The following is a 21,402-nucleotide window of genomic DNA, read 5'->3' as shown; positions in this document are numbered from 1 at the left end:
CTAAAATGACAAAAAAAGAGATTTTGTCAGAAATATTAACCACTATAAAGGTTTTAAATATATTAAAATTCAGCGAACGTCAAGTCCAAACATTTATTTATTTATTTATTTTTATTAAGACATAGAAGAGACGTTTGCATTAGAATAACAGCAAAAGTAACAAAAAAAATCTTAAAAATGTATTTTGTAGGGAGAAATAAAGCTCTTTGTAATGCCTCCGTTTTTTTTGGAAGTTTTTTTAAAGCAGCATTTATGAAAACGTCCGGAAGACGTTCAAGAACGTTCAAACAACATTCGGAAGTATGCACTTTGTATAAGAAGTGAAAAATAAAAATTTGATAAAAAATAATAACAGTCATAAAAGTTTTAAAGATATAAAATCTAAATCAAGTGAAATGACAGCAAAAAAAGAAAATTATTTGGGAACGAATGTTCAGAGTGAATGTTCAGACAACGTTTGCTGAACGTCAGGTTTGAACATTCGACGTTCGACTTTCAGACTACGTTCATGGACGTACTCCAAACATTTTCTTGCTAGCAGGGTCTTTGCATAAAGTCTATAATGTCTGCCCATGTGCAGCAGTCACGGGTGTTAATTATAACCTGTCAAATGACGGAGGGGCTTAAAATTTTCCAGTCATTTAAAAAAACTAAATATTCCGTTAATGAGACATATATATATATTGTGTGTGTATGTGTAACATAGTTAAAATGGTTGAGGTTAAATCCTGCTAAAATGCACCATCTGCTGGTAAAAAGTTGTATTGCATTCACCCTAGAAAGAGCGAGGTATTATGGGTAATCCTCAGAGCCATGAGGATCACTGACGAGGTAACGTGTCTCTGTCATGTGTTAAAGAAATATTATTAATGCATTTTGTGAAGTGCGTTTGTGGTTTTCGTTTTTGCATATTGTTGAAATATGTTCGGTCTGGGTCACGCTAGTTCTGTTATTATGTCGTTTTTGTCGTGTTTGAGAATGTTTAGTTCGTGGGAAAGTGCAGTGGGAATTTCCCACGTGGTAACATTATGGCTCCTCCTTGCAGGAGCTTGTTTTATGCCAGAGACTGACCTTACCTCCATGCCCGTTCTGTGAAATGCAGGTATGTTTTACCAAATCTCCTGTAGCAGATGGTTAGCATGACACTGAGTTTTATATTAACAGTTTTATACAATGATGTGGTTAATTTATGTTTCTGCATTGTTCTAAAATGCAAGGTTATATAAACTAAAACATAAAAATGGCATCCAGTAAATAAAATGTCAGCATTTTATTTTATTTTTCAGAACATTTTAATTAGTTACTTTATTTTCTCTAAAAAGGAGACTCACTGGTTGTCCTTTTATTGTAAAACAAAATCCACTATACGATCACTGTAATTTTAAATTATTTTATTGTGGTTATTGTATTATGGGTAATCCTCAGAGCCATGAGGATCACTGACGAGGAGCTTGTTTTATGCCAGAGACTGACCTTACCTCCATGCCCGTTCTGTGAAATGCAGATGGAGAATTAAAGAAACAGCTGATGCCAACTTGAGCAGCTCCTTGTCGTTCATTACCACACCGATAGAAGCCACCAAAACCACATAGGCCACAATGGTGCCGTGACTCGTCGAGAACTACATCGGACCGGGCTGGTGACTTCTGATCCTCACGTCGCTGGAGCTCCACTGTGTCATCTGACTTTGCAACGGAAGTCTAAGTAGCGCATCTGAGTGTGTTTGTACATCTTTGTGAAAGGACATTTCTTTTGAATGCTCTTGGACTTTTGTCAAGATGAGTTTCAGTAATTTTGGACAATCAAATGTGACTCCACTCTGTATTGGCAGAGGTAGAGGGTTCTCTAACACCCCTGTTCCATTTTCATTGGGTAGTCCATCACTTGATGTACATACTGTAAATGACTCATTGGTGACTGGGGAAACTGTTACACCCAGTGGTCAGACCTGTCCTACTATTCAACCTCCTCAGTGTTCTAGCACATCTATCCAAGATTCTCATGTTGATAATGCTGGGCTAGTGGATCAGATGAGCACTATTGTCCAACAAATAGGGCAACAGCTGGCTGATAGTGTTATGGCACACCTGAACTCAAGCAGCCCAAGTGGAACTGTAATTGAAACAACTCGAAATGAGAACCATCAAGTCCCATGCGGCTCACTGGATCTTTCTCAGGTCCAACTCGTCTCCAGAAGCCAGGTGAAGGAACCACCTATTTTTAAGGGGGAGAGTTCTGATACGGTTACAGTTGATGAATGGGAGGACTCGATGAAAAATTACATAAAAAAGAGTGGTGTGCAGCAAGAACACCAGGCTGAGGAGATCCTTATCCATCTTAGAGGCAGAGCGAGGGATGTTGTGAGGTGTGGAATACGCAACTGTGGAATTGATGTTCAGCGTAATCCACAAGCCATCTATTCGCTTCTGCGCAAACATTTTGGGTCTGATCAGTGCTCTCCAGTACCACTTGCTGATTTTTATTCCACCCGGCCAAGAGAGAACGAGGATCCATTCGAATATTGGCTAAGATTGAATGGAGCAGCTGATGTTGCTGCTAACCGACTTAAAGAACAGGGTAAGACCTTTGACAATCCAAGTGTTGAAGTCACTCGCATGTTCATCAGATACTGTCCATGTAAAGATTTAGCTCTCACCTTCAGATCCAAGACCATAGAAAAATGGTCGGCACAAGATGTTCAGGAAGTGTTGGATGAGTATCATATGGAAAAGGGACTGCGGTCTGCTGAGAAAGAAAGCAGAATCAGTGTGAACCGAGCAGAAGTGGCCTGCACAGCGCCCACATCTGTTCAAAAGCAGGAACTGCAACAATGTGTGGCCCCAGACAATTCCACAATGGAAAGACTGATTGGCATGTTGGAGAAAGTGCTACTTCAAGCCCAGTGCAACTCCCAGTCCAGCAGAAGGCAACCTGTTAAAAACCGTTTGCCGACTATTAAAGGACTGAATGACATACCATGTTCTGTGTGTAATGATAATTCTCACACTGCACGTATGCACTGCCGACAGAACAATCTGTGCTTCTTCTGTCATCTTCCTGGCCATTCAAGTCGAAACTGCAGTCAGAGAGATCAGCTACCTTCCCACAACCAGCAGGAAAACTGAAAGATCTGCGTGGAGGGGAGGACAGCGCAGATCCTCTTAGTGACACTCCCACCTTGGATTCTTCTGATGATGACTGTGAGACTCTGTACATTAATTACAGCAGCAAGGTTCCACCACAAAAGACACTGATTGTGCAAGCCCCTCAGAGACTTTCTAAGACTGACAGCTTGTTCTACACGGATGTGACTGTTGGAGGCACACATTCCCTCAAAGCCTTGGTTGACAGTGGATCAATGGCATGCACCATGAGTGAGGAAGCAGAAGCAAAACTTTCAAACTATCTCACGAACCTGGATAAGAAACCAGCCGCTGATTTTGTTATTGTTGGATGTGGAGGTCATGTCGTCACACCTTCTGCATTGTATGAACTCACTCTAACAGTTTTTGGCTTTAATGTCATGATCCCTGTTCTAGTGGTTCCGGGCCAATCTGATGAAATGATATTGGGCAGTAATGCTATCAGATGGCTGATTTCACGAATGAAAGTCTCTTTTGATGAGACAACTGACTGTTCCTCTCAGAGAGACATTCACAAAGACAATTTGCCCTGTTTAATGTCTCTTCTGTCAGACTCGATGTCCTGTGACCCAGGCATGAAACCCATCAAAGTGGGCACAGCCAAACTCAAAAGGTCTGTTACTCTCCAGCCTCTAACTGAACATTTAGTTTGGGCCAAACTGCCTACATCTGATGTTTCTTTAGTTGGATGTTCAGTCATCATTGAACCAACTCAGTCCAAGTGCAGACCCAGACAAATCCTAGTGGGGAGAGTTGTAGCATCATTGTATGCTGATGGTTGTGTTCCTGTCAAGATTGTAAATCCAACTGAAAAACTTCTCACTCTGAGAAGAAATGCAAAAGTTGCCGATGTGTCCACTTGTGTTTCTGTACATGACTTCACCAAACCTGAGTGCATCCAATCCAACACACAGTACACCACAGACCCTGTAGAAACACCAGTAACTGACGAGGAGATGTCTCACATTCTGAGTGACATTGGACTCCAGGACTTGGACTTCTCATCTTGTGAAGTCTCCCTTGAGTGGAAAAATAAGTTACTGCAAATAATTCAGCAGTATGAATACATCTTTTCTCGGCATAAAATGGACTGTGGGGATGCTACAGATTTTGTGCACAGAATACGTCTGGTGGATGACAAGCCCTTTAGGCTACCATACAGGCGTGTTCCGCCTTGTCATTATGAAAAACTGCGCACTGCTCTGAGTGAAATGGAGGAGTTGGGAATTATTCGTAAATCACAAAGCGAATACTCCTCTCCTCTGGTTCTGGTTGTGAAGCCGAATGGAGATCTCCGTATCTGCAATGATTTCAGATGGTTGAATGCGCGAACCGTTAAAGACGCGCATCCATTGCCTCATCAAACAGATGCCCTCGCTGCACTTGGTGGGAATGTATTCTTTTCCACCATGGACCTGACTTCAGGGTTCTATAATGTGAGACTACACGAGGATGACAAAAGGTTTACTGCCTTTTCGTCTCCTTTTGGCCTGCATGAGTACAATAGGATGCCTCAAGGCTTGACCAACAGCCCCGCAACTTTTATGCGGATGATGATGTCTATTTTTGGGGACCAAAATTTCACTAGCTTGCTATGTTATTTGGATGACCTGATGGTCTTTGCCCCATCTGAACAGGTTGCGCTTGATCGGCTCCAGATGGTTTTCTCTCGTCTGGCTGCAAATAACTTAAAACTGTCTCCCAAAAAGTGTCACTTCCTTCGTAGGTCAGTGAAATTTTTGGGTCATGTGATAAGTGAGGATGGTGTAAGCACTGATCCTAGTAAAGTTCAGGCTATCAGTGAGGTACAGGAAACTGATCTTATGGAGCCTGATGGTGAGACACCATGTGCCAGGAAAATTAGATCCTTTCTTGGGATGGTCCTTTATTATCATCACTTTATTGGGAAGTGCTCCGTTAAAGCTAAACCACTCTTTAGCCTTGTAGCTGAGCCACGAGTGACAAACAAAAAGGGGCGAGGCAACAAACCCAAATTTAAAAAGGGTCGGGTTAAACTGTCCCCATCTGACTGGACTGATGAGTGCAAGGAAGCATTTAAAACTTTGAAAAATGAGTTGATAAGTGGTGTTACCTTGGCTCATCCAGATTTTAATGCTCCATTCATCCTTGCAGTTGATGCCTCTTTTGATGGCATTGGAGCTGTTTTGTCACAGCTTCCTCCTGATGGAAAGGTGGCTAGACCGGTGGCTTTTGCCAGTAGGACTCTCTCACGCTCTCAGCTAAACTATCCAGCACATCGCTTGGAATTTCTTGCTCTGAAATGGGCAATCTGTGACAAGTTTAGCCACTGGCTTAAAGGGCGTCATTTCACAGTCTGGACAGACAACAACCCATTAACGTACATACTAACCAAACCAAGGTTAGATGCGTGTGAACAGCGGTGGGTGTCCAGGCTCGCTCCCTATAGTTTTGATCTGAACTATGTTCCTGGTAGCAAAAATGTTGTCGCTGATGCCTTGAGTAGAGAACCATTTGTTCAGTCATGCATGAGCCATCGCATTGTAACTGAACCATATACCGCACTACTTAACCAGGTGAACGGTGTGGTGGAGAAAACGGTCCAAGACGCGTTTCGTTGTACGACCAACTGTCAGTTGGTTGTTGAATGCACAGATGACGATGCTGAGGTGCCCTCACCAACTTCCCAGACATCATTAACATCACAAGATGTGTCAGCTGTTCTTGAGGCACATGAGTCTGGAGGTTTCAGTCAGATGAGAGCCACTGATCCAGCTGTCTTGCAACTCAGTGACACTGATCAATCTGCCTTGCTGCCAAAGAGTGAACTTGCTAATTTACAAGGTCAGGATGGTGTGCTGGGCAGACTTTTCTATTATATGCAGCGTCACAGGAGACCCACCAGACGTGAACGAGCAAGTGAGTCACCTGGTGTTTTAAACCTGCTGAGACATTGGCCTAAGCTTGTCATTAAAGATGGCCTGATTTACAGAGTTAAGAAAGACAAACAAATGAACATGACAACTCAACAGTTTCTTGTCCCTGACTCTTTAAAAGCCAAAGTCCTCCAAGGAGTGCACGACTCAGCTGGTCATCAGGGCCAGGCCCGCACACTGTCTCTCGCCAGACAGAGGTTCTTTTGGATTGGGATGGAACGTGACATCATTAACCATGTCAAGTGTTGCTTTCGATGTGTGGTTGGCAAAACTCCAGAACCTAATGACAGAGCTCCCCTTGAAAGTATTCAGACCTCTGAGCCAATGGAACTGGTCTGTATTGATTTTTGGACAGCTGAGCTCTCAGATAAGCGTAGTGTGGATGTCCTAGTTGTAACAGACCACTTTTCCAAGATGGCACATGCATTTCCATGCAAGAATCAGTCAGCCAAACAAGTTGCTCGTCGTCTGTGGGATGACTTCTTTTGTACATATGGATTTCCTAAACGCATTCATTCAGATCAAGGAGCAAATTTCGAAAGTCTTCTCATCAAAGAACTTCTGGAAATGGCTGGCATACAAAAATCTCACACTACACCGTACCACCCGATGGGGAATGGCATTGTTGAACGTTACAATAGAACCTTAGGAAACATGATACGTGCACTTCCTCCCCAGTCCAAGGCAAGATGGCCTCAGATGCTCAAAATGCTAACATTCTGCTACAATTGCACTGAGCATGAAACAACTGGATTTGCACCGTTTTTCCTTATGTTCGGCAGGATCCCGCGCCTGCCCATTGATGTGGTTTTCCAGCACGCTCTGTCAAATGGCCCAGTTGTAGACCATCATGAGTTTGTCTCCCGCCTCAAACATGACCTCTCTGTGGCTGCCCGCATTGCCCGACAAAACAGTTCATCAGAACAAGCCCATCAAGCAATGTACTACAACCGCAAGGCTAAAGGTTCTCCTCTCGATGTGGGTGACAGAGTTTTGGTTGCTAATCGTGGTGAGCGAGGGAAGAGGAAGATTGCAGACAAATGGGAATCAACGGTATATGAAGTGGTGTCTGTGAAGCCTGATATCAATGTGTATTGCATCAGAGACCCTGTCACATCAAGGACAAAGGTTCTCCACAGAAATCTTCTCCTCCCTGTCAACTTTCTTACTGCTGCTGCCGTTTCTGATGATGTGGACAATTCCTCTTGCCCTTCCACAGCAGGAAGTGGACCTTCTCACCCTGTTGTGCCTGATGAGGTACAGGACAATGAAACTAAAACTGTGAACTGGCTTTTGCAGATGGACAGAAATGGTTGTATGGATGAAGTTGTTGTAAATCACCCTGACTGTGCTTCTGACATTCCAGTATGTGGTTCTTCAGTAGACATTGTGTCTCCTGTCTCAAGTGATGTGACCAAGGATTTGCCTGAACCTCATCTCCCTGAATCTGTTGCACTGTCGAGCTCTCCTGAACCAGTTTCCAACCTTACAACTGCGGCTGTCCACTCTGAGCTCATTCAGCATGATCTTTCAGCTGAACATAGTATTGACACAAAACTGGACTTGCCCGCAACTGATGTTATTTGCACTCAGCCTTCTCGGCTATGCACTAGGTCGGGTAGGCCTGTTAAGCCTCCGGCCAGACTTATATGTGAAATGAATGAACAGGTTGTGGATGATTCAATGTTGACTGTGGACTCTCTGTTTTCCTTTGTAAAGACAATGTTTGCTGGGTAGATTTGTGTTAATTCAAAGTTTTTTGGGGGTTGTTTTTTTTTTTCTCGGTGATTGCCTTATAGAGCAACGGTTGAATATCAAAAGGTGTAAATGGCATCTTTTGGGTCTGTGTTGGTGAGAGTATTGGCCACACTCTTGCTAGCATTATTCCTTAGGGGAAGTTTTGAACTGATGTGACAACTATGTGCTCTCTTTATCGCACTTTTATTTTAGTGCTGTGTGTGCTTGTTTGATGCAACCCCATTTTAGCAGAATTTAAGGGGGGTGTATGTAACATAGTTAAAATGGTTGAGGTTAAATCCTGCTAAAATGCACCATCTGCTGGTAAAAAGTTGTATTGCATTCACCCTAGAAAGAGCGAGGTATTATGGGTAATCCTCAGAGCCATGAGGATCACTGACGAGGTAACGTGTCTCTGTCATGTGTTAAAGAAATATTATTAATGCATTTTGTGAAGTGCGTTTGTGGTTTTCGTTTTTGCATATTGTTGAAATATGTTCGGTCTGGGTCACGCTAGTTCTGTTATTATGTCGTTTTTGTCGTGTTTGAGAATGTTTAGTTCGTGGGAAAGTGCAGTGGGAATTTCCCACGTGGTAACATTATGGCTCCTCCTTGCAGGAGCTTGTTTTATGCCAGAGACTGACCTTACCTCCATGCCCGTTCTGTGAAATGCAGGTATGTTTTACCAAATCTCCTGTAGCAGATGGTTAGCATGACACTGAGTTTTATATTAACAGTTTTATACAATGATGTGGTTAATTTATGTTTCTGCATTGTTCTAAAATGCAAGGTTATATAAACTAAAACATAAAAATGGCATCCAGTAAATAAAATGTCAGCATTTTATTTTATTTTTCAGAACATTTTAATTAGTTACTTTATTTTCTCTAAAAAGGAGACTCACTGGTTGTCCTTTTATTGTAAAACAAAATCCACTATACGATCACTGTAATTTTAAATTATTTTATTGTGGTTATTGTATTATGGGTAATCCTCAGAGCCATGAGGATCACTGACGAGGAGCTTGTTTTATGCCAGAGACTGACCTTACCTCCATGCCCGTTCTGTGAAATGCAGATGGAGAATTAAAGAAACAGCTGATGCCAACTTGAGCAGCTCCTTGTCGTTCATTACCACACCGATAGAAGCCACCAAAACCACATAGGCCACATATGCATATATTGATTTATCGACTAGATAGCTCTATATATAAATGTATACACATCATTTAAATTTTTGCCCCCCAGAGATAGCCCTGGCCCCCTCTTGGCCCCCCCAACTTTAAAAGTCTATCTCTGCCACTGGCATAAACCATCACATGGTGATAGGCCATGATGGTAAATGCCCATCAGTTATCACTCATGTCTCTGTTTTGCCCTTTGTTTTGTCTGAATGTTGCCATTTGCCCTGTTTCCTTTCCTCTGTTTTGTTTTATTTTGTTAGAAACGGTGGAGTACTCCCTATTTAACCCAGAAAAGGATTATTTTAGTTTACTAGTAATAATAGAAATTGTGGAGTACGCACTATTTAGATCAACGTTATACAGCCCAGAAATGGAATCAGAATTAGAATAACTATGAACTTAGAATCCAGAAATACTTAGACTCCTGTTCTCCCAACCCAGAAATGGAATTAGACCAGACGATACTTAGCAACCCTGAACAGGAGCATCTAGTTTACATACTTTAGATCATCATTATATTATTTTTCTTCTTTTGCTCTTTTTCTTCTTCTTCTTTCCTTTGGTTTGTTATTTTGTTTGCATTTACTTTTAATTCATATAAAACACTTTGAATTGCTTTGCTGCTGAAAATGTGCTATATAAAGAAAATTACCTTACCTTACCATTACTACAATTGCAAGGACACTTGCAAAGAAAATATGAATGAATTTTTGTTTTTGTAACTTAAATATTAGACATAAGTTTTCTTCACAGAAATGCTTATTTTAAAAAATAAAAATTCTTGTCCATACTTTGACAAATGACCCGATTGCCCCGCCCCCCACCTCTTCCCCTCCATGTGATTGGGAATATTATAGGTGACTGTCAAACAATGTCATACATCTCTGTTTCTATAATACTCATGTATTCAAATATTCTTGTATTCATTGTGACCAGATGTCATGTTTACCCACTTTACCCTGCAGAGCAGTTTCTTTACCAAGTCTTTTATTCTCTTCTTACTTTAGTCCAAATATTACAACCTAAACCACATTCTCTTGCGTTTAACACTGTTTCTTGGACCATAATGGCAAGTCTGCTGTAGGAGCAAGTAAGAAAACATGAGAACAAAGTTTCTGTTTTTGTGACAGCTTGCACAAACTTCAACATAAGAGTCTTCAGTTATATGAAAAAAAATAGAACTTATCAAAACCTAAGCTAAAATGTTTATTGATAGTGATTATTTAAACTTCTAATCGTACCAAATGTGACATTCTCACAGATCTGAGTTGAGCTTTCAGATCGGTTCCACCTTGAGGCTTATCACTGACACAATTTCCTATGTTTGATCACCTGTGTTTGTCAGAATTGCTGTGGGCCACATACTGTAGACAACATTACTGAATCTGATGTTGTATTTTGAGTGAAAGAAATAAGCACAATGAACATTTAGGTCGCTTTGACTAGTTTTATTAATATTTGCATTGCATCAAGCTGGAAAGCATCCATTCTTGTGTATTTGTGGAAAAAGCAGTGACAGTTCAGTCGTTTTAATTTCTCATTAGGTCAGCAAAGAAGCCAATAAAAGCAAGAAGCCTCCTCTGTATGTCTGCTACTGGTCCTGTAGGGTTAAAGAAAAAGATGCAACAAAATCAATAGTTATCACCAGAATATTTTAAAAGCTACGTTCAAGGACACACACAACAGTTCTTAATCATATGGTGTGTGAAACTAACAGCATCTCCTACAGTCTCTGCAGTGATAAAATAAGACATTTCTGTAGGTCAATGCTGATGAGGCAACATACGTTTTAGCTTGTTTATTTTGGAAGTGCAAAAAATATTCCTTCATGTATCATCAGTAAAATATTCTATAATTTTAATAGAACTGTTCATGTGCAGTTATTGTAAAATATCACATGTTGCGTGTGACTGAGAATGTTATAGGTACTGCTGTGTAATGAAACATTGAGCTTACTTTGAACTCTCAGAGGAATTGCATTCCCGACGCAGATTGTTTATTCTTAAGAACATTTGAATCTGCAATGAAATAAAAGAGACATCAGTAAAAGCTGATAGATTTCCTGTCATAAAACCCACTGGACTAACTGATCACTCCACATTTTTAACTTGTAAGATTCAGGCCGTGCGGCTCATTAGGGATTAAAAAAGACCTCTGGTATTTTGTGCCCTTCGTCCAGCAAAGGTGATGGCAAGATTTTGGAAGAAATACTCACTGCATTGATAGAGGCGATTCACCCGGAGGATGTCATTCCGACTCATCTGGGTGGCTCTTCCAATCTCTACGTTTGGGTCGGGGATGGGAACAATGGTTGGCTCTCTGTTCCTAGAGAAGGCAAACCTGCCAGAATATAACCAGAAATGTTATTTCTCTTCTCAGGCACTTTATTGAATCACTTCTTGCTTCCTATTGTGCAGCATGAAGGTTAGAGGTCTAAACTAAAATGAAGAATGGTGTGGTACTGAGGAGGTTTAGACTTCTCCAGGCAGTTGGAGGACAAAAAGAAAACAGAAATAAAAGAACTTAATATTGGATAACTTGTTTTCCATCTTTGAGAAGACAGCCATAAAAATATTCCTACTCTCACTCTTTGTTCAGGCAGTCTGGCTTTCTGCTGCTGCTGGCAATGTTTGTAGCACAAGTCTTGCTACAAATATCAGCTGACACTTTAAGAGAAAGTGTCAGCTGAGTGACACGCCAGGACCTAGCTAGTCCTAAACACACAAGTCACTCACTACTACTACCCCCTAACATTTTATTCAGAGGAAACTGAAGAAAATGAAGTCAGTGATCAACAAGAAACAACAGTTTCAATGTGTTGTTTCTCAGGATGAATGTACAGAGCAGACTAGCTCATCAATAACACCACATACTGACATACAGACATGTATGGCCATTCAGGGTTCCAATTAGAACTGTGTTCAAAATAGATTTTTTGAACTTAAGATTATAAAAATAATTCCAAGGAATCATGTTGACAGGCATTAGGAACATCCTCCCTGAATAATCCCACTCCTAATGACCCAAAAGGTTCTTGTTGGCCAAAGTGACATTTAGATCTTATATTTGATTTTACAAAGTTATCATTTCCCTGAACAAAGACCCAACCAGAAAGCTAAGATAAGATGAAAACCTTTCTGTTACCTTCCATAGTGCATGACAGAGTTGTAGTCATAGGGAGTGCCAAGGTTATTGGTCTGGATTTTCCTGAAGTTATGCTCCTGTCCTGTAGGCGGGAAACATAACTATGATTCCTCTGAATTATATATTTAGACAAATTAAGTTCAAAAAAATCTTATTCCATGTTTATTTGAACACAGTTATAAAGGTTTGTGTACGGCGGCTCACCAGGGATAACATTCTCCAAAAGGATCCGGACATGACTGTCCCTGTCGGAGCGGGTCTGTTCATGGTTGAAGCCCAAAGCATGTAGCAGCTCATGCTGGACGATCTGATGGAAAACACACCCGTTGCGCATCAACGACACCACCTGACCGCCGCCACGACGGCCAACAAAAGACCAGCACCTGGATTGATACAACATAACTACATCACACCACAAACGACTATCTGCCAGCTGACCTGATGCAGTGGGAGAGCACTGCATTGGGGTTTTTGTATCAGGTTGTTACCCAGAGAGGGACTGGATGTCCACAAAGTCTCTTTCCCTTTGGTGGGGCCTGAAGCGAAGGCAAGTTGAGTCGTGAAATGACTCCAGACCTCTGACGATGATGCTTCTTTCTCTTTGAGCTTGGAATAAATATGACAGGAAACATTATTGCTGTAACTGTAACAATTAACTGTGTGCAAGGATATGTGTTATCATTACTGTATGTTCCTGGAAACAAGCAAAGCAGTTGTGTATGTGAAGCTTCCTATACCCCTGAAGCAAACACACTTACTGTTGAGCTATGATCAGCTATCAAGAGTTTAGATAAAACTGTAAGACAAAGAAAACTCAGGATGCTGTTGGACATCAAGGTACCAAGTTGAGCTAAGCTACACTTTATTTAATATGTCCCAAAGACCATAAACATTTCATATTGAGATATGATGAAAAGTTATGAAGTAGTATAGAGTAAAGAGCATATGCTTACTGTTGTATGATTATGTTTAAATGTTTAAGGCTTTTACTTTCTTAAGTTTTTATTATTTTAATCAGATTGCTGTTTATTGATATAATGTGTTAAAATGTGTTGTTTAGGTCAGAGGTTGTCTGCCTTTGACAGTTGTAACAGAAAAGTTCCTGTTTTTTTATCTACACACTTACATGTACATGTTACATTACACAAGTAGAAAAATGAGCAGAATTCAGTTGCTGAAGCACTGAAGACAGAAAGTGATTCACAGGGAAAGGCCCTTTTAGGACGTAGTTTAGTTTAGATGCCTAATAGGAGATGAATCCTATTGTTTGGTGCCACACCATGTTTGCTACCTTATTGATGCACAGCTGTGGGCCAGCACTGAAATGAGAAACTACTTCTCTGTTCTTGTTATACATTGTATTGGATATTTTTCTGTAATAAATTGGATTGTTGATTTTAACTTTGTTTTCTTGGTTATTCGAGACAATCTCTTCCAAAAGAACATTACTCAATAACTAAACTTGAAGCCATGTTGGGCTTGAGTGCTGTTTCAAACTGCATGCTGTTATATTTGTGTCACTGACCTGAGCGTGCAGTGATGTGAACACACATCTGAACAAACTAATAAATCTTTCTCCACTCTAACAATCTCCTGTCCTGCCTGTTCTGTTCCCCCAACGTAACCACCAGGCAATCACAGACAGATCTTTTTCTTCCAATTAGAGTATTTCTAGCAAGTACTGCATGTGCTTAGATGGAAAACAATCACAACCAGCAAATCAAAAATGCTGCAGCAAGCAGCAGGAATGATAAAACAGAACAGTATGATTTATGAAAAACATCATAAAACATGATCAAATAAACACTTCTGTGGCCTTAGCATATTCATTGCATCTTAACTAAAATGTTTGAGTTTCTTGAGTTAAAGTGTGACATGTGAAATATATTTTATAATTTTTCAGTAGACTTTTAGAGATAGACTTAGTCAAATATCTCCTACGCTCTCCCCCGCATCTTGCTTGTGCATTGACAGCGACAATCCACTCCCAGTCCACTCACACTCCCACACTTTTGAATAGCTTGCTACACCACTCACAGAACTGGTTGGAAATCCTGTAAGGAATGTAGACGTTGCCGTCCTGGTCTTTATTCCACAGGCAGCCTCGAGCGGTGCAGGGGTCAGCATTCCGTAGACCAGTTGGCAAGGCAATGTCTCCAAACATCACCAGAGGGTCATCCAAGTTCTTCCCTGTCAAATATAAGGAGAGGAAATGTCATTGTGTACTTCCTGTATTGTTAGTATGCAGAGGTGATTATATTCTAATTTTTTACAGTATAAGTTCTAGATGACATGCATACCCAGGTTAGCATTGGCCTTTTCCAGCAGGGTGGAGACACTGAAGTCATCATCCTCAATGTTGTTGCCTGTGAAACAGAACACAAATTCAGGGAGGTTAGGGTATGAGTAGCTCTGATTACAACAAAACATATGAACTAATCAAGAATTAAAATATCACTAAAGACAATGTTTTAAAGGACATATTTCAGAACAAATGTTCTGAAATACAAGTCAAGTCTTACCATCGTTGTCATCAGTCTTTACAAATAAAGGCTGCAAAAAAGTAGTCGATTAGTCTGAGACAGTGTAAATAAAACACAAAATAACCCACAAATGTTTTCTAGTTTTTGTAGAAGTCATTTTTTCAGCAGAGTGAACTAATTGTTACAGCAAAAGCTCTATAATAATTAGACTCTAATCTCACCTGTGATGTGGACAGGAGCCCACAGAGGAGAGCAGTTAGGAGCATCATGGCTGTTGGATAGCAGCGACTCACTCAACACTCAAGCAAAGAGCTGGAGCTTAGGCCTATATATGTGGGAAAGTCAACTTATTCTCATCCTAAAATGGGAAACTGCTCAACAAAGACAGTTATTACTCAACAGGTTCTGTGGTATCAGTAAACTGTGACACACTTTGCAGTTTTGATGAAATTTCCTCTTGTCTTCTCAAAACACCAAACACAGCCACCAAAATACAATCCATGACTGCTTCCCAATTCAAGCGTAGTGTGTCTCAATGAATCTATTGATAAAACATCATAAGTGGCACAAACGAAATTATGTGCTGCATAAACCTGCACAAACGTTTGACACCAGTATGTGAGCTCAGTGGCGCAGCAACACTTTCTCTGAAGAAAACTGAACGAGGCTTCTAGGTGAAGACTCCTCAGTTGTCCCTGATGCTGTGAGGCATTTAGAATATTATAAGTAGGCCTTCATGCAGCTAGAAGTAACGGTGAGCTAATCAAGACTGGTGTTTGGTTATTACACTTTACCTGCCTGCTTTACTGACTGGTTTCTAGCTGACTCACCAGCTTCCTTTCACTCTTTATTACATGAGTTAAACGTTGGTACTGAGACTTGAGTGACAGACCAGGAGTCCAGGTCAAGTCTCCAGTCTGATGGCACCAGGCTGCATCAAGCCTAAAGTCTTTTATTTTTGTGAAACAGTGGACAGTTTTTCCTTTCCACTGTTGCCATGTGTGCTGCATTAGGGATTATTGCAAAGTCAAATATTTGATGTAGCCAGCCAATTTTCCTGAGATATATCAAAATGTAACAGTAATTTTGCAATAGGATGTGAACCTGACTAAAGCTGGATTTAACAATGCACAATTAGAGTTCTAGTATTATGAAGTAATTTATATTTTAGGAAAAAGACTTTACCTGAACTATTAAAACTTCTGGCCTCAGCTTACCGTTGTACAGGTGGAGTCCGAACACCCTCTCCCCATTTCACATGCAAATATTCTGGGTTTTTTCATTCATGCAGCAACGGCTTCAGGCTTGTACTGCTTATTGGAAAGTTATACTGAATAACATCAGCATTCCCCCTCTTTTCCATCTAATCTTCATCATTCAGCTCTGTGAACCAAATTAGAATTAAACTGAATTCCATGTTCCATATACCGTAATTGGTCATGTCTTGGCCCAGAGGTTTGTCTTGTGAACTTTTTAAGACATTTGAATTTGCTCTAAAATAACACAATTCAACACAATGCAGCTGAAATAAATTGCTTCATATGGACCAGATATTCTTTGTGCATATATGTCCTGGTGTGAAAATGTACTCAACCTCTTTTTGGTTAAAAGTGGGGTTGAAGATTTGTAACAGTTCCTTAGTATTTCCATTGCATTACTTCTTTAAAATGTGGGAACAGTTGCACTATCTATTGCTTGCACCTACATTACAAAAGAACATGTTGAAAGCTTTCTCTAGAAAACCATTGTCTCAAAGAAAATGCTTTGTGCATTTATAACAGTGTCTTCCTGACTTGCAGGGGCATTAAATACCGCTCAGCTTTTGTCTTTTTAGTCACATTTACTTTTATGTAGGGGCAGTGATGTTGACAGTAGTAGGAGTTCATCAGACAATTGGTGAATTGCTGGTTCAATCCCTGCTCTGTCTGCCTCCATCGTTGTGTTCTTGGGCAAGATACTTCACCGCCTGCTGGTGGTGGTAAGAAGGGCCAATGGGGCTGATGAACGGCATCATCACCTCTGTGACTGACCCAGCACATCTGTAGTTACTATCTAGTGCATGTCACATGTGTAGCACTTTATCATATCTATTAATTTATTTTACACATTTATTTCACATATCCTATCTTAGCATTTCAGACAAATCCTACAATCCAATAAATTTACTTTATTAAATCCAGACTGCATCTGGCAGTTGACAGGCCAGCTTGATTATAAAAAAGGAACCCCATGTCTGTATAAAAATCAACATAAGAAGCAAAATACAAATAAAAAATATGTAAAGGAGAGGATACATTTTTAAAGTAATATTGGTTCTGTAGTTAAAGTTTTAGAAACAAGATTAAACTTGTTTTTGTTGTTTGCAGACAAAATGCTTACAGTCAAGACAGTTATCATACTTGACTGTATTCTTCAAAAACTGCATAATTTCCTTGCATTTAACTGTAAATTGTGTTCACCTAAAAGGAATTTTTTTTGTCGTTGTTGCTTTTTACATTGCCAACATGATGCTGTTCGTAGAAGCGTTTTTATGTGACCTGTCTGGCAGTGTGAATTGTTGTCAAGGTGAGGCCCAACAGATTTACTTTCACAAGTGGAGCATTACTGCTTTCACCATGATGCGCTACTCGATATATGGAACTTTATCAAGATATATGACTTGATAAAGTCATATATCTTTATCAAGATAAATGGCCATATATCTTGATAAAGATCCATATATCTTTTCTGACACAGATACAGAAAAGAAAGGAGGAAAAACACAACAGTTTTGCCAGGACTGTGCAGAGACCACTAAAGGGACAGGTGCTCAAAAAAAAGGGCACATCTAACCGCCTTCTAGGACAAAATATGAACAAAGCCACAGCTTTCAGAGCTTAAAACCCTCTTAAGACCATAATTGTAACTGGGGCGCCTGGTATTTTTCTGATTTTATGGCTGTAAAATTCTCAAAAAATGTGCAATAAGTCTGAATTTTTGCTCTTTTTTCCAGAACAACCTCAGCTTTCAGTATTCGATAGTTATTTAACATTTCTGTCTATTAAAAATTGAGAATAAACAGTTTAAAGACAAAAAAAACAAAAATCGGAATTGAAATTTTCAGGTTTATTTCTGAACAAAAAGTTTCTGATTACAGGGGCAAACAATTTCAGATGAACAATTTCAACTTTCAACTATATTACATAAATGCAGAGAAAACTGTGAAGCCTGGCCTCCAATTTACAAGTTTTTATGCCTGTTTTTTATTAAATTATTTCAGGCGTTTTCATTTTTTGTGGTAGGCTCTAAAGCAGTTCCTCTCCAGCTGCAGACAGAATCTCACTCTTGATCCATTCATACTTTATCTATCAGACTTCAGGTTGAAAGGGTCCTGGTATCCTTCTCCAGTGGTCAAGAGCAAGAGGCATCGGACACACTGGACAGGTCACCAATCCCTCACTTGGCTGATTTGTTGTTGTTTTCACAATTCATCTTTTGGCAGAAAAAAAAGTGTTGGTGATTTTTATTTTTTTCCTTTTTGCCAAAATCACTTTAGGTAAAAATATTACTTAGGACATTATTTTAGGAAGACCACGATTTTATTTTCAGCATAATAAATAATTATTGCACAAATTATGCAGGAATCAAGATGGAGCTAACAGTTAGCCAATAGCTGTGCAGCATTCATATGACTAACGTTAGCTTGTACAAATATTTTACATAAGCTGGTTATATGTCTCTTATGTTCACTGCCTTCAGACATCAGTCTTCTGGACCCTTAATCAGTTTGGTGGATTTTCTTTTAGACATTTCCATAATTTTATGCGCGATTTCAGCTCGTCCTCTGCCGTTTTCTCTCTCTCTCGCACCGCTACTCCGCTGATACAACACGGAGCCCCGCAGGGAAATTCCGTAACGAAAATATTTACTCTAATATCTGCTGCAACATGAACATGTGATACACCGTTGGAAAGCTTATTTTATGCACTTTCTAATACTTTTTGAATTTTTTGAATGCGACCAACTGTTCAGGAGTTACGATACAGAGTAGGTTGGGTGACAAATATGACACAACGGAGAATCTTTCTTGTGATTGGTCAAGCTCATATCAAACTTTCCCGGGTGGCTACCGTAATATATCATATATGCCCTGAAAGCGCAATGTCTTAGCTTTTCTGCACTTTTGGAATTTTTTTGATATGTTGAACTGTTCATAAATTACGGTAATGGGAATTACACATGCGGAATCCTGTCGGCGCCGACAGGTTGGTCGTAAGAGGGTTTTAATAAACAATGATAAATTACAATCAAAGCTAAGGAAAATCTCTAAAGCATACAACTATCCATATGTAAGATATTGTATTAGTAATTTCTTTCTGCAGGTCTATTTTGTTATAGCAAAGTATTGCAATATTCAAACCCACAATTTAGCAAGAAATGTAAATCAGAGCTGGACCACCAGACATATTTTGTCTTTACAGAATTACACTATTAAAATATAAACAAGGGCATAATGCAACCTTTTAGTGACTGTAATTTATAAAAAAGAGCTGCCTGTTTGCTACACTTGCAGTGGAGATGAAGATGGTTCATTCAGGAAAGCAGAGCTGGATCAAACTTTAATATGGAACTGCAGAAAAAAGAAAAAAAAAAAACACAAAAGCAGATATTGAATTAATGCATGTCACCATGAGAAAAGCCTACTGAGTTTTGCTTGAAAAAACTTTTTTTTTTATTAAAATCACATATTTTTGTCGCATGAAGTGAATTTTTTTTTTTTTTTTTTTTTTTTGCAAAACAAACTTATTTGCACTTGTCATAAATCTTTTCTTGCTATTCTAAGTTTTTGTTTGTGACTCAAAGTTTTGCTTGTGATTCTCACATGACGTCGTGGGCAGGGCCTAAAATCACAACAAAAGATTTCTAATGTGTGCAAATAAAAATTTATGTTTTCCAAATAACTTTTTAAGTTCACAAGACAAAAATGAGTTATTTAATTTAAAAAAAAGTTTTTTAAACAAAACTTTTTGTTTAAGAAAAAAAAATCATTACAATTCCAAAAGTTTTGATTAGAATCTTATTTTACTTAAGTGAGGTTAGTTTTTTTTTTCTCTCATTGAATGATTCCATCCATCCATTTTCTAACACCCTTGTCCCTTAGTGGGGTCAGGAGGGTTGTTGGTGCCCATCTCCAGCTAACGTTCCAGGTGAGAGGCGGGGTCACCTGGACAAGTCGCCAGTCTAAAGCAGGGCAACACAGAGACAGACAGGACACACAACCATGCACACACACACACCTATGGAGAATTTAGAGAGACCAATTAACCTGACAGTCATGTTTTTGGACTGTGGGAGGAAGTGGAGTACCCGGAGAGAACCCACCATGCACAGGGAGAACATGCAAACTCCATACAGAAAGACTCCGGGCCAGGAATTGAACCCAGAACCTTCTTTCTTGAATAATTGTGAAACAAATTTAACTTCATACTCTGTGAACCAGACCCTAAACTTACTTAAATTCTGGATTGAGTTTTTTCCCCTTCATTATGACACACTTTTATTGGACCGGAGCAGCTTGATTGATTATTACATACATTATATCTATCATGGTAATTCAGGGTGAGTTATTTTTAATTCTAAATAATATCCTTATTGGACTTTTATTTAAGTGCTATTCTCCTTCAAGATACATTTACCTAACGCCAGAATAAATGCAATGTACATTATGCAGCAATGTACATCCGGACCCCCCCAATCTTGGAAAAGTCTAAAATTGCCCCCCGCCCCCAAAAAAAAAAAAAAAAATCATTGAAGAAACATTTGCGTTTAAATAATATCAATATGAAACAGAGAACGAACTAAATCTGCTATTTATCCCAGAGAAAAAAATAAGAATGAATTTTTAGGATCCCCCCTACCATTGTTAGAACAATGGTTCAGTTAAACATGAAGGAAGAGCAACAACAGGGCACAGGCTGGTCAGAGCCACTGAAATGAGGAGTTAGCTGTTAGCTGTTAGCTGTGGCTCTCCATCACAAACATAAAACCCTCCAGTAAGTAAATACTTAAAAGACATGTAACACCTTGCATTTACTTTCACTACTCAATAAGAAGAAACACATTAACAATAAAGATCAGACTGCAGTTCGTTATTTTCTTACTTTGAATCATAAGTTTCCTCATTAGCAAAACTGCTACACTGCTTTCATAGACTTAAGCTTTTTCGTTAAAGGTATCTAGAGCCTGGCTGCTTTATGTGTGTCTAGTGTTCTCAACCAATCCAGGCTGTTTGGCTGAAACAGATTTCTTGGCTCACTTCATGGTGGACAGATATGGAAGTTTTCAGGAATCTTTAACACCTGTTTCCTATCAGTCTAAATACTTAAAACACAACAACTTTTTCCACATCTTGGCAAATCCTGAATTTCTTATTGACTTTTCAGGTCCGAGTGACCCAGTGCATGTATAAACATTTCTTTCTTGAAAATGTCCATATTGTTTTTGGCTAATAGCGTATTTATTAACAAATAACAACAAGGTCCTGGTATAATTTGAACTGGATATAATTATTGATACTTGTTGCATAACCGTAGCAACAAGGTATTGTTTTACAACTGGGAGAAACTGATTAGCATCTCAAAAGCTCTAATTAAACATGATTTATGACCTCAAACCCCAGAGGAGGTGAAAATGAAACTTCATTGATACAAAGCAGGACCAGAGAGAGAGAGGAGGAAGTTCAAACCATCTCTTCCATCCAACATGATGATCAAGGATCATATCGCAGACTCCAGCATCTCTCTGCTGACTTTCTTCTG

At 39.5% G+C, this 21,402-nt stretch overlaps 1 protein-coding gene across 1 annotated transcript; it reads right to left on the bottom strand.

Moving 5' to 3' along the window:
• Positions 1 to 10,411: 10,411 nt before the first annotated feature.
• LOC106909327 (hatching enzyme 1.2-like) lies at positions 10,412 to 14,952 on the bottom strand. The gene is made up of 10 exons (XM_014975677.2): positions 14,827 to 14,952; positions 14,645 to 14,675; positions 14,423 to 14,488; positions 14,160 to 14,312; positions 12,611 to 12,728; positions 12,327 to 12,505; positions 12,123 to 12,204; positions 11,194 to 11,318; positions 10,935 to 10,996; positions 10,412 to 10,578 (listed from the first exon to the last, which is right to left on the bottom strand). The coding sequence occupies exons 1-9, from the start codon at positions 14,872 to 14,874 to the stop codon at positions 10,944 to 10,946; spliced, it is 855 nt and encodes a 284-aa protein (XP_014831163.2). The 5' UTR covers positions 14,875 to 14,952; the 3' UTR covers positions 10,412 to 10,578; positions 10,935 to 10,943.
• Positions 14,953 to 21,402: the final 6,450 nt, after the last annotated feature.

This window comes from Poecilia mexicana, unplaced genomic scaffold (genome assembly GCF_051168715.1).
Source record: "Poecilia mexicana isolate PSO_F unplaced genomic scaffold, ASM5116871v1 scaffold_3, whole genome shotgun sequence".
In the NCBI taxonomy this organism is placed as follows: Eukaryota; Metazoa; Chordata; class Actinopteri; order Cyprinodontiformes; family Poeciliidae; genus Poecilia; species Poecilia mexicana.
Note: the sequence above shows the minus strand (reverse complement) of the source record. Positions and strands in the feature narration are given on the sequence as shown.